This window comes from Salvelinus sp. IW2-2015, linkage group LG10 (assembly GCF_002910315.2).
Source record: "Salvelinus sp. IW2-2015 linkage group LG10, ASM291031v2, whole genome shotgun sequence".
NCBI classification, from domain to species: domain Eukaryota; kingdom Metazoa; phylum Chordata; class Actinopteri; order Salmoniformes; family Salmonidae; genus Salvelinus; species Salvelinus sp. IW2-2015.
Window position 1 is genome coordinate 11,722,679 of NC_036850.1, and position 13,217 is coordinate 11,735,895.

The following is a 13,217-nucleotide window of genomic DNA, read 5'->3' on the forward strand; positions in this document are numbered from 1 at the left end:
GCTTGTTTTATTCTGTGTAAACTTATCATTTCATAGATATCTGTCATCGCTCATTTCAAACTTTTGAAGTAGCACTTTAGCMTCTTAGTCTTGTCATTTACCCATTCATCATGTTGTAGAATCACATATGTAGAAAACTTTCATACATAGTTTTCCAGAGAATGGTAGTTACTTTACTCAGAAAAGGACTCATAGAAGTGTCACTCAGGCCATCATCTGAAAGACAGCAGGCATTGTACAATGACATTTGGCTGAAMTTGMCAACTTGCTCTATTCTGTGACAAACACTGTATTTTCAGATCATAGTTACTGGACTATGTTTTGCACTTTATTGGACAAAGATTTATTTTTTAGAAAACATGACTGGTTGTGCCACTGCCATTATTGTGTGTATATATTTTGCAACTTTTGAAAACGTATTGTAATATTGTATTTGTGTGGCTGTAAATGTATATTGCTTCAATAAAAGTTTACTGTATAAGAAAAGAACACCAGGACCTTAGCTTGAATGCACAACTCCAAAAATATGTAATAATTGATCTTAACAATTCATAAGCGAAATACCTGCACTGTATACAACTACAATGTGTGTACAAAACATTAAACACCTGCTCTTTCCATGACATAGACTGACCAGTTGAAGCCAGGTGAAAGCTATGATCCCTTATCCCTCATTAAATCCACTTCAAATCAATGTAGATGAAGGGGAGGAGACAGGTTAAAGAAGGATTTTTAAGCTTTGAGACATGGATTGTGAATGGGCAAGACAAAAGACTTAAGTGCCTTTGAACATGGTATGGTAGTAGGTGCCAAGCGCACCGGTTTGAGTGTGTTAAGTACTGCAATGCTGCTGGGTTTTTCGCACTCAACAGTTTCCTGTGTGTATCAATGATGGTCCACCACCCACAGAACATCCAGCCAACTTGACACAACGGGGGGAAGCATTGGAGTCAACATGGGCCAACATCCCTGTGGAACATTTTCGACGCCTTGTAGCCCGTGCCCCGACAAATTGAGGCTGTTCTGAGGGCCAAAGGGGGTGCAACTCAATATTAGGAAGGTGTTCTAATATTTGGTACACTCAGTGTATGACGCTGTAGCTCTGGTTTACAGTAAATTGCAGAGGTTCGAAAGGAAAACAGAGTGTTTCATGATTGCAGGATGATTACAGTGACTGTGTGTAAACTTGCACAACAGGGTTTTTACGTGGCCCACACACTGGGTTACTTCAGAGTGACAGGGAGCAGGGTAAATGCACTGTAAAAACACATGATGGAAAAGAGTGGGGGAGAATGAGGAAGTAAACCATCAAACTGATACTTATGTCTCTTTTAGGCTGTCAATGAGATGTCCATTCTTAAGAAGAGGATTGACTATATTTAGCATACATTAGAATTTACTGTTACCAGACTTAGATACAGCAAACCGATTGCGTCCACACTATCTCCCTGAGCTTTTAATGCCCAAAGGCAGGTGTGAGTAAAACATAGTGTTTAATAAGACACAGTCTTTTCATACCCACAAACAATTCAACCTACTCATTATGCACTCATACATTGTAGCCTATTGTTAAATAGCGTAACGCTCTAACCACATCTTAAAGTAAATGGAAACAGGAATAAAGATAGACACATAGGCCATGCTCTTCTCTATTTCTGTTTTATACCTCCATCACCTGTGTCTACCTCATCAGTCTCAACAAATATCACTTCCTCTGTCTGAGTCATCAAGGCCAGTCATAAAATCATCACATGGACAAAATGATGATCCAGGTCAGATACAGTACCAGTCAAAAGTTGACACACCTACTCATTCAAGGGTTTTTCTTCATTTTTACTATTTTCTACATTGTAGAATAATAGTGAAGATATCAAAACTATGAAATAACACGTATGGAATCATGTAGTAACCAAAAAAAGTGTTAAACAAATAAAAATACATTTTATATTTAACCTCCTTCAAAGTAGCCACCCTTTGCCTTGATGAACTCTGAACCAACTTCACCTGGAATGCTTTTTCAACAATCTTGAAGGAGTTCCCACATATGCTGAGCACTTGTTGGTTGCTTTTCCTTCACTCTGCAGTCCAACTCATCCCAAACCATCTCAATTGGGTTGAGGTCAGGTGATTGTGGAGGCCATGTCATCTGATGCAGCACTCCATCACTCTCGTTCTTGGTCATATAGCCCTTACAAAGCATGGAGGTGTGTTGGGTTATTAGATCATTTTTTTGTGAGTGTTGTGTTAGATGGTATGCTATTTGTTTATTTTATTWAAAAAAAAAATTCAAGCAAAGTATAAGGGAGTTGTACTCCAGTCTAGTAGGTGGCGGTAACACAACATGTATTGGATACAAACTACCGTTAAACCTCATGGAAGAAGAAGGAGATTGGCTAGGCGGCAGCTCGCGTGCCACTGATCGCGGGTTTGAGAATGAGCCAATCCAGAGAGAAATAGCAATGGCGTCTTTTTGTAGGCACTAACTCCGCCATGGTTCATTGGACAAAGTCTAAGTGGAAATTGATGCCGTTTTTGTAGGATTTTGTGATGTACGCCGAAAATAAGGTGAGGTTGACAAGTTTAGGAGATCTTATACGTTTTGTTCTATGAAAATCTTCAGCAGCTAGTCACATTTTGTGAATTTGCTTCTGACACCAATGTAATGACCTGACTAGATCATAAATGAACAATTGTCCAGACATAGGWTTGAGTTTGCGAATCGACGGTTTATTAAACCAACTTTACACAGGCTACTGTTTGGCCGTAGCCCACGCCAAATAAATGACAGATAACCCACAAGCCAATCGTGACCTTCTCTTGTGAAGCCCAGACGTAAAAAGAGAGAGAACAAAGGCCAAACCGGGTCTTAACCTCCAATGCTCCATCCCCCTGCCCAACCCCCTCCACGCCACTCCGCCAACCGCCAGGATGCCCGGCATCAGACATTCTAGGCATTCCCGTGATTGGCAGATAGCAGGTTGATTGACATGTCGGACCCCGCGAACACCGGGTACTGGTCAGTACAACACAACCACCTCCTAGCCTGACACATAACACACAGCTGTCTGTGCGGGTCGCTACAGTATATTTCACTAGTGCAGGCTTCCTGACACAGATGGTATTTAAAGTCAGTTGGTTGCAGCCCTTCTGCTTGGAAGTACATTATGTAAACTTTTTTWAAATTAATTTCCCAACTCTGTCCCCTAACAGCCCTCTCTACAGGAGGCATGGGGAAATCCTCTTCAGCCCTTTCACTTTTGGTTGAAACATTCACTATGTCATTGTCATTTAGGTTAAACGTTGGGTGAAAAAAGACGAAATGCSCTCAGTTTTCCACGTTGATTAAACATTGTCATGTAGATTTTGCGGGTTGAAATCACGTGGAAACTACGTTGGTTCAACCTGTTTTTGACCAGTGGTAGTTGGATCAGGAGTTGTTCAAGCCAAGTTATGCCGCTGCCTTTATCTGTTGTTACGTCATTGCCAAAAAAATTACTTCATCCCTCATTTTATAGCCTTCTGTAGCTAGCCAGGAGATTTCCGTGAACAAAGCAGCCAATCGTGTCGATATACATACACTGTCTTCATAGCACACGCGGCAACTCGATGCTTGCTGTTCAATTTGTCAGTGCAGTGAAAGACAAATACATTAATCCATGGCAAAGCAACAAGCAAGATAAAATAAAAAAAAGTGTTATTATTATAGAGTCGACTGGTTTCTGTTCCTACTATCAGATGGCGGTGGAAACTGTTCATCAAGAGGACGTGCTAAATGTGATATTGTGCGGAACCAGCGCAGGCGGGTGTCTTCGGGGTACTTACCGGAGAACAGAGCTACAGGTTTCAATCAAGGTCCTCTCGTCTCYCACTGCAGGTGGAAGGTAAAGATGGCAAATCTCAAGCTCAAATGCAATGACAAAATCTATCTCTACAAGTCAAATGGCTTTATAGGCATGGGAAACATGTTGACATTGTCAAAGCAAGTGTAGTAGATAATAAACAAAGTGAAATAAACAATCAGAAATTAACAGTAACATTACACTCTCAAAAGTTTCTAAATAATAGAGCKATTTTAAAAGTTGTATTACTAGCCATGTACAGTGTTGCAACAATATGCAAGTAGTTGAAGTAGGCTACGAAAGGGAAAATAAGTAGACAGATGAATATAGTATGTATTTACAATGGTGTTTGTGCTTCACTGGTTGCTCTTTTCTTGTGGCAACAGGTCACAAATCTTGCTGCTGTGATGGCACACTGGTATTTCACATAATAGATATGGGAGTTTAAAATGTGATTTGTTTTCAAATTCTTTGTGGGTCTGTGTAATCTGAGAGAAATATGTGTCTAATATGGTCATACATTTGGCAGGAGGTTAGGAAGTGCATCTCAGTTTCCACCTCATTTTCTCTCGAGAGCCAGGTCTGCCTATGGCGGCCTCTCTCAATAACAAGAGCTATGCTCACTGAGTCTGTACATAGTCAAAGTGTTCCTTAATTTTGGGTCAGTCACAGTGGTCAGGTATTCTGCCACTGTGTACTACTCTCTGTTTCATTTTATTTATTTTATTTTATTTAACCTTTTATTTAACTAGGCAAGTCAGTTAAGAACAAATTCTTATTTACAATGATGGCCTACCAAAAAGCAAAAGGCCTCCCGRGGGGACGGGGGCCTGGGATTTAACATTTAAAAAATAATACAATATAAATATAGGACAAAACACACATCACAACAAGAGAGACAACACAACACTACACAAAGAGAGACCTAAGACAATAACATAGCAAGGCAGCAACACATGACAACAGAGCATGGTAGCAACACAACATAACAACAACATGAGAGCAACACAAAACATGGTACAAACATTATTGGGCACAGACAACAGCACAAAGGGCAAGAAGATAGAGACAACAATACATCACACAAAGCAGCCACAACTGTCAGTAAGAGTGTCCATGATTGAGTCTTTGAATGAAGGGATTGAGATAAAACTGTCCAGTTTGAGTATTGTTGCAGCTCATTCCAGTCGCTAGCTGCAYCGAACTGAAAAGAGGAGCGACCCAGAAACCTTTAACAGAATGTGACTGGCAGAACGGGTGTTGTATGTGGAGGATGAGGGCTGCAGTAGATATCTCAGATAGGGGGGAGTGAAGCCTAAGAGGGTTTTATAAATAAACATCAACCAGTGGGTCTTGCGACGGTTATACAGAGATGACCAGTTTACAGAGGAGTATAGAGTGCAGTGATGTGTCCTACAAGGAGCATTGGTGGCAAATCTGATGGCCGAATGGTAAAGAACATCTAGCCGCTCGAGAGCACCCTTACCTGCCGATCTACAAATTATGTCTCCGTAATCTAGCATGGGTAGGATGGTCATTTGAATCAGGGTTAGTTTGGCAGCTGGGGTGAAAGAGGAGCGATTACGATAGAGGAAACTAAGTCTAGATTTAACTTTAGCCTGCAGCTTTGATATGTGCTGAGAGAAGGACAGTGCACCGTCTAGCCATACTCCCAAGTACTTGTATGAGGTGACTACTTCAAGCTCTAAACCCTCAGAGGTAGTAATGACACCTGTGAGAGGAGGGGCATTCTTCTTACCAAATGATTACCACATTACCTTTCTTTTGTAGGTGTTCAGAACAAGGTTAAGGGTAGAGAAAGCTTGTTGGACATTAAGAAAGCTTTGTTGTAGAGCATTTAACATAAAATCCGGGGAGGGGCCAGCTGAGTATAAGACTGTATCAMCTGCATATAAATGGATGAGAGAGCTTCCTACTGCCTGAGCTATGTTGTTGATGTAAATTGAGAAGAGCGTGGGGCCTAGGATCGAGCCTTGGGGTACTCCCTTGGTGACAGGCAGTGGCTGAGACAGCAGATTTTCTGACTTTAWWCACTGCACTCTTTGAGAGAGGTAGTTAGCAAACCAGCCCAAAGACCCCTCAGAGACACCAATACRCCTTAGCCGGCCCACAAGAATGGAATGGTCTACTGTATTAAAATCTTTGGCCAAGTCAATAAAAATAGCAGCACAATATTGCTTAGAATCAAGGGCAATGGCGACATCATTGAGGACTTTTAAGGTTGCAGTGAGACATCCATAACCTGAGCGGAAACCTTATTGCATACCCAAGAGAATACTATAGACATCAAGAAAGCCTGTCAGTTGATTATTGACAAGTTTTTCCAACACTTTTGATAAACAGGGCAAAATAGAAATAGGTCTATAACAGTTAGGATCAGCTTGATCTCCCCCTTTAAATAAAGGACGAACCATGGCTCGCTTCCAAGCAATGGAAACCTCACCATAAAGGAGAGACAGGTTACAAAGGTTCGATATAGGCTTGGCGATGATAGGGTCAGCAACCTTAAAGAAGAAAGGGTCAAGTTTAAGGAGCTCCTTTAGCACCTCGGACTCAGTGACTGCCTGCAGGGAGAAGGCCAAATATCATTAAGGCCAAAGAGCATTCCCGTTTGTTTCGTTTTTTTGTTAGTTCTTTCCAATGTGTCAAGTAATTATCTGTTTGTTTTCTCATGATTTGGTTGGGTCTAATTGTGCTGCTGTCCTGGGGCTCTGTCGTGTATTTGTGAATCATAGCCCCAGGACCAGCTTGCTGAGGGGACACTTCTCTAGGTTAATCTCTCTGTAGGTGATGGCTTTGTTATGGAAGGTTTGGGAATCACTTCCTTTTAGGTGGTTGTAGAATATAAAGGCTCTTTTAGCCAGATCCTAATTGGGATGTTGAATTTTATGTTAATTTTGATGGCTTAGAATGCCCTTACTTTGTCTCTCAGATCATTCACCGCTTTGTGGAAGTTACCTGTGGTGCTGATGTTTAGGCCGAGGTAGGTGTGTTGTTTTGTGTGCTCTAGGTCAACGGTGTCTAGATGGAATTTGTATTTGTGGTCCTGGCAATTGAACCTTTTTTGAAACCCCATTATTTGTATTATAGGTGCTGCTGTAGGCCCTTGTTGGGAACAGAAGCACCAGATCATGAGCAAACAGTTAACATTTTACTTCAGATTCTAGGAGGGTGAGGTCGGGTGCTGCGCTCTCCCTCTTTCTCTCTCTCTCTCACACACACATACACACACCACTTTCCAAAATAAAATAAAAATCTGACACATTATTGCGGTTACTTGTTTAGTGTAAACAAAAGCCTTGTGAACCAAGACCACTTCAGCAGGTGCGTGTCTGTTTGAGGGTTTGTGTGTTTTTATGTGTTTACTGCATATGTTTCTATGTGGTGTGTTTACTGTGTGTTCTCTTCTTCCCCAGTGAGTGGACTGAGTGGATGAGAGATGTGGCTGTGGTCAGACAAGTCCATTCAGAGCGGGTTTTGGTTCCTCTGGGTGTGTACAAGGCCTGGTGTCTGATGGGCCTGCTGTATGACTGGATGCCAGAGGGCTCTCTACATTCTCTACTATACCAGGTCAGTGTTATATATGCGCACTCAGTCTAACTCAAATATGAATATGCATGTATAGTGTGTGGCAGTAGGCTAATTGATTAATCTAAGTTGGTTCTGCAACTTCCCTTGGTTGCAGCATACAGTAGACACAGAGTACACCAAACATTAAAAACACCTTCCTAATATTGAGTCGCTCTTTGCCCTCAGAACAGCCTCAATTTGTCAGGGCATGGACTCTACAAATGTTCCACAGGGATGCTGGCTCATGTTGACTTCAATGCTTCTCACAGTTGTGTCAAGTTGGCTGGATGTCCTTTGGGTGGTGGACCATTCTTGATGAACACGGGAAACTGTTGAGCATGAAAAACCTAGCAGCGTTACAGTTCTTGACACAAACCGATGCGCCTGGCACCTACTACCATACCCCGTTCAAAGGCACTGAAATATTTTCTCTTGCCAATTCACCCTCTGAATGGCACACACACAATCCATGTATAAATTGCATCAAGGCTTAAAAATCCTTCTTTAACCTGTTTCCTCATCTACACTGATTGAAGTGGATTTAACAAGTGACATCAATAAGGGATCAWGTCTTTCACCTGGATTCACCTGGTCAGTCTAACTCATGGAAAGAGCAGGTGTTCCTAAAGTTTTTGGACACTCAGTGTATCAACAAACTGGTGGACAAACTGGTGGTCGATAGACACAAAGTTAGTCAAATAATGTCCTTCTTTTGATTGCTTTATTTACAATTCCAATTCTTCATGGAGAACAATGCTGTGCTTGTCGCCCACATGCTGTATCTGGAAAGCCCCTGGCTGATGCAAAAAGAGATCTATCTGTCATCAGCACTGTCACTGCCTTATTTACACAAAGAGCTCTTCCTGTTTCAGGAGAAAGTTCAGACAGTAGACYTGACACTGCACATGATTTAGTCTATCTGTGGTTAAACTGTATTTACATACAGTAAGTTGTGTTGTGGTCATGTTGAATTCTTTAGTATTTTCAGTTCACAATTTCAACTTTGTGTTGTCATGTGCTTTTCTTTCAGTTCCCTTTTATTTATTATCCATTATAATGAAGTGAATAGATTTGATACTGCATCTTTTGAATGATTGTAATCCTTGTTATCCCTGTCAGACCCAGCTGTATCCAGGTCTACCCATGAGTTTCAGGCTAGGCATCCTATTAGATGTGGCAGAGGGGTTGTGCCACCTCCACTGCATACCACTCCCCCACCAGGCCCTGAAACCCACCAATGTTCTCCTGGACCAGCAGTACCGGGCCAAGGTAGAGAACAGTGACTGATAACTGACCCAGTCCTGTACTACAGAGACAAAAGTCCTCTCTCTGAGTGGTGAAACTAATGTGAGAAAGAACTCCCTTTGATTGATGGTATATTTTCCATGGGATATGGTGTATTGTGAACAGTTACAGGTGTAAGCTTTACAGTGTACGTATGTGGGTTTGAGTCTGTGTTAGAGCAGGTGTTTTTTGTCGGTTTGTGTGTGGGTGTTTATGTTAATCTGTGGGGGTGTTTATGTTTGTGTGTGTTGTCGTTTATGTTCATGTGTGTGGGTGTTCATGTTCCTACCTCCAGGTGAGTGACTGGGGCCTGCCCAGAAAGTGGAGGGTTGGCTCCTCTCTCTCTGCTGGAGGAGGGCCCTGCTTCAGGGACTTGGTGTACCTGTCTCCTGAGGCCCTGACTGGCACCACACCCTCTGTGGAGGCAGACATGTACAGGTGAGGTCACCTTTCATGATCCTGCCACTTCAAACAGTCATACTCACCAATTAAATGTACCAGGTGGGGAAGGAGGGGTTTACCACTTCTACAGATGCCTTTACTAATGAACATGCAGCTACCCAATTAACATCTTCTCTCTTTAGCTTTGGTGTGCTGCTGTGGGAGACGTTGAACAGAAGAAAACCATGTGAAGGTGTTTCTATTTATTTCTGTCTATTCAAAGCACAACTCTGTTTCTATCAGCAGAGACTAGATTATACCTGGCCGTATATCATACAGTCTCAATATTTTATTACATTTGTCATTTGTAACACATCGTTGTCATTGTTTATGCCCAAGCAGATTTGCTCCAGCTGCTTTCAGGTGATGATGGGATTGGTTCAGGCCTGAAGGATGAGATGCTACCCAAGCACGTACCCCACTGCCATACCCTCTCTCAGCTGATGACCAACTGCTGGAGCACTAACCCACACAGCCGTCCAACAGCAGAGGGTAAGTCTGTCTGTGAGGGTGAATCAGAGTATAGATAGACAATGGTGAAGAGAGCAGCTGTGCCTGGTCTTTGTGATCTCTCCCTACAAGACCCCCGTCCTTGACTGCTTACCTACCTGCCTGGTGAGGACAAGTGACAGGCAGAACCACTTGCAGCACCCACCTCCTATCTGTTCCACACGCCATGACTGAGAGATACAATTCCATACCCTACTTCTGCCACTTAATCAATAAGACTCTTTGAGTCTTCTCATCTAAATTGTGTTCAATTGTTTATTTTCTGGTGTTAGTTCATATCCATGTATTTCCTTGCCTATGACTGCCATGTGGGTATAAAAAAAAACGGTAACTTTTGGTGCATTATGGTCAATGTGATGTTTACTTGGCATACATCTTTCTCATGTCTTCTTCTTTCTCTGGCTCTCTGTCCATAGACTGTGCACTGGAACTGAGGAGCGCCATAGCAACCTATGATCCCGATGCCATGACAAGGGCTACCCTCAGGATGAGGGAAAGCAAGGTACGGATCATCCTCATTTAATAAGTTCTAATATTACACTCCGAAGTCCGATATTCTCTATTTCCACAACCCTGATCTGCTATCGGTTTGTTTTGACTGAGGAAATCAGGATATGTTTCGTGTGCTTTTAATCTCTCAACAGTTATTACTGAAAACGGTAAATAGACCAGTCACTAATCATGAGAAAACATGTGTATGTGTTTTCTGTCCCTTTACCAGGAGAGGGCGCTACATGACTCTAAAATACATCCRGTGAAGGACATTCCCATTGAGATAAACAACCTAGAAGTGAGCTTGGTTCACATTTTTTTGTGATATTKTGATTGTACTTAATGCTTGTGATGTCTTACATTGAAAACAATATTTACATATCTCATTKCTAGGCCTGCGCTGGTTCCGGAGACACTAAATATGTGGGCAACAAGACACTGCTCTTTCCACAGACTTCCTGCCCTAGTGAAACACTCCCTAGTCCCACTACAGCCATATATACAGGGGAAGCACCCCAGAGGAAGCACTGTCAGGGTAAGAACTTCAAACTGATTGATAATTAGAGCAGTTTGTGAATATGCTCAGTTTGTTGTCAGTGAAACTACCCTGTTGTTTATCTTCTTTATTAAATAATAATTAATTGATATGTATTCTTGAACAGTCTAACAYCAACGTTTCTCTCCCCAGACTGTGTGACTGGCTCTGTGGTGTCTTCCACCAGTCCCAGATGTCCCAGCAGTGGACCGGGTCCTGAGCATTCCAGAGGGACAGGAGGCGTCTCCCAGAGACAGAGCCCACCACCCCCACTCTCCTCCAGCCCCTCCAAAGCACTCAGACAGAGCCCTCTCAACCAGCCCACTGCCAGCTCCCATGGTAGAAAATGTGTTTAAGCTTAGACCTCCCACCTATTACCCAGTTTTGTCTGCAAACTTATGTACAGTGCCAGACTGTAGCTATCTAGAATTGACTTATCTTTCTCTAGCGTGTCTAAAATGTTGCTGAAAAAGGTGAAGACAAAGTAAAGCAATATGAAAATTAGTAGATGTTACAAACAGTGCCTCCCTCTGTGTGTTTGTATGTGCACAGTAAGCAGTTTTGGGGATTGCTGGTTTCCTGCATGGCCATCCTTTCACAGTCTTATCAGTATCCAATGCGTTTCCTCCCTTGAGGATCTTTGTTTCTCTCTATAAGTTGTCTGTTGTCCCAGTAAATGCTCTGAGTCAAAAACATGTTCTTTTTTAAAAACAATACATGGCTACTAAACATGTATGATTGTGACCAGTGTGTTGAATAAGAGGGTAACTTGTCTAGTAGGGCTATGAATTTCAGTCTTCAGTGAAATAATCTACTGTGCGTATTACTGTCTTTCATATCAGATAGCTACTACTTGTCTCTTGTCCTCTTTCTCGGAGTTGTCTCAGTATTTTTCTCAAAGTCCTCTTTACATGATTTGTGTTTTATGAGTGTTTGAGAGAYATGTGATATTATAGTTCTTGTGTCATCCCTGAAACTTCACCCTCCCTTCTTTGTCAGCAGCTGCACGGTGTGTTTCTACGACTCCGATGGCGGTGAGCTATTGTCGTATCCTGCGCGAGAGACGTGAGGGCATCATTCGAGGCATGACGGAGGGACGACTCAACAACCTGCTGGATGTGCTCATCTCACGGCGAGCCCTTCCCCCGGAGGCCTGTGAGGTCATCTCTGCCTCTCTGACACTGACCGCTCGCACACGCTCCCTACTGGACACCTGTGCCTGTCAGGGGGAACATGCAGCTTCCCTGGTAGCTACCACCCTCGGTCTGATGTCCATTGCCACCAATCGTGGCCCTCCACAGATGTCTCACTGAAGGTGGATGGATGGTTATTAGAGTGGGGGTTGTGTAGTGAAGGGCCCCTAACCAAATGTATCTGTTCACGGTTTATCATGTCATACTGTGTCTCAGAGAGTGTCAATTGAGACTGGAGCCTTGYAATGAAGAGCTGAGGAACCCTAACCAAATCTATTCTATACTCACTCAGGTCTAATACAGACCACAGTCACTCAGAGTGAATATCAATTGGAGAACCTGATTTCATCAGAACAGCTGCAATGACTCATCTATATCCACAGAGATCGGTGTTGGGGACACACCTGTCCATGCCTTTGATAAGTCTTGAGTATTCAATCAGTGGTGCTACCTCTGAAGTTGATGTCAATCAAATGTTTGATTAGAGTAAGCTTCTGTGACAGTCAAATGATAGAAACAATCGTGTTGGAGAGAAACCAATGAAAGTGAATAGCTGTGTGGATGATTAATCTGCTTTGATCATGTTTATGACCCATCACTAGCGATAATGAGTGTTAACTATGTGTTGAGGGACTACTGAACTAGCACACAAAAAACAGTTTGTTCTATATTAGATGCTACATTTTCTGTGTTGTGTCATGACTTGTGACCCTCTCTCTGCTCTGTGGGTTATTGTGTGGTGCCACAATGTTGCTCGTCTTTTGACAGACTGTTTGTAAAGTACATATTGTACAAAACCAGATGTTCAAAATAGTTWGGATTGTCCTGTTCAGCAGTGTCTGACTTGGTATCTTGTAACAAGATGATTATTTTATCAGATAAAATAACTGAACTTGAGTCTAATTTTATGCCACTTTTGTTGGTTATTTGTGTTTGTAAACCTGTTAAATCCTTGAACCTATASGTCATTGTCACATTCCCCTCAGGGTACCCTTTGATTTGGTTGCCCATCTCACGCAACACTCCTTTTAACAGTACATGTCTAATTGCATGTCTGGTCTTCACACTGTACCACCGGCTTCACACAGTACCAATTGTCACACAAGTAGAGTCTAAAGACGTTTATGTACTAAAAGGGTAAAAAGGGGTCTTGTCAAATGAGAGGCCCAGTGAAGTATTGGCTATAGTGTACATATTTTTGTTGTTGTTGGTCTGTTTAATGTCATGCTGAGAACAGAAGACAGTAATTTCCCCAAGCACTGTCTGTGTGAATAGCCTAATGATTGGAATATTTGGAGTTGTATAATAAAGTAAATMAATCTATAACGACAA

General features: G+C 42.3%; 1 protein-coding gene across 3 annotated transcripts; it reads left to right on the top strand.

The window, feature by feature from the left end:
• The first annotated feature begins 2,403 nt into the window (after positions 1-2,403).
• On the top strand, positions 2,404-13,217 carry LOC111969277 (receptor-interacting serine/threonine-protein kinase 2-like). Of its 3 annotated transcripts, none has more exons than XM_023995308.1 (11): positions 2,404-2,565; positions 7,277-7,430; positions 8,550-8,699; positions 9,010-9,152; positions 9,299-9,348; positions 9,498-9,647; positions 10,082-10,167; positions 10,387-10,455; positions 10,551-10,692; positions 10,846-11,031; positions 11,692-13,217. In XM_023995308.1, exons 2-11 carry the CDS (start codon positions 7,293-7,295, stop codon positions 12,003-12,005), a joined length of 1,428 nt encoding a protein of 475 aa, XP_023851076.1. In that variant the 5' UTR covers positions 2,404-2,565; positions 7,277-7,292; the 3' UTR covers positions 12,006-13,217. The 3 variants fall into 3 exon arrangements, with proteins under 3 accessions (XP_023851076.1, XP_023851074.1, XP_023851075.1); XM_023995306.2 differs by lacking the exon at positions 2,404-2,565 and adding an exon at positions 3,048-3,881; XM_023995307.2 differs by lacking the exon at positions 2,404-2,565 and adding an exon at positions 3,048-3,881 and having other exon boundaries at positions 11,695-13,217.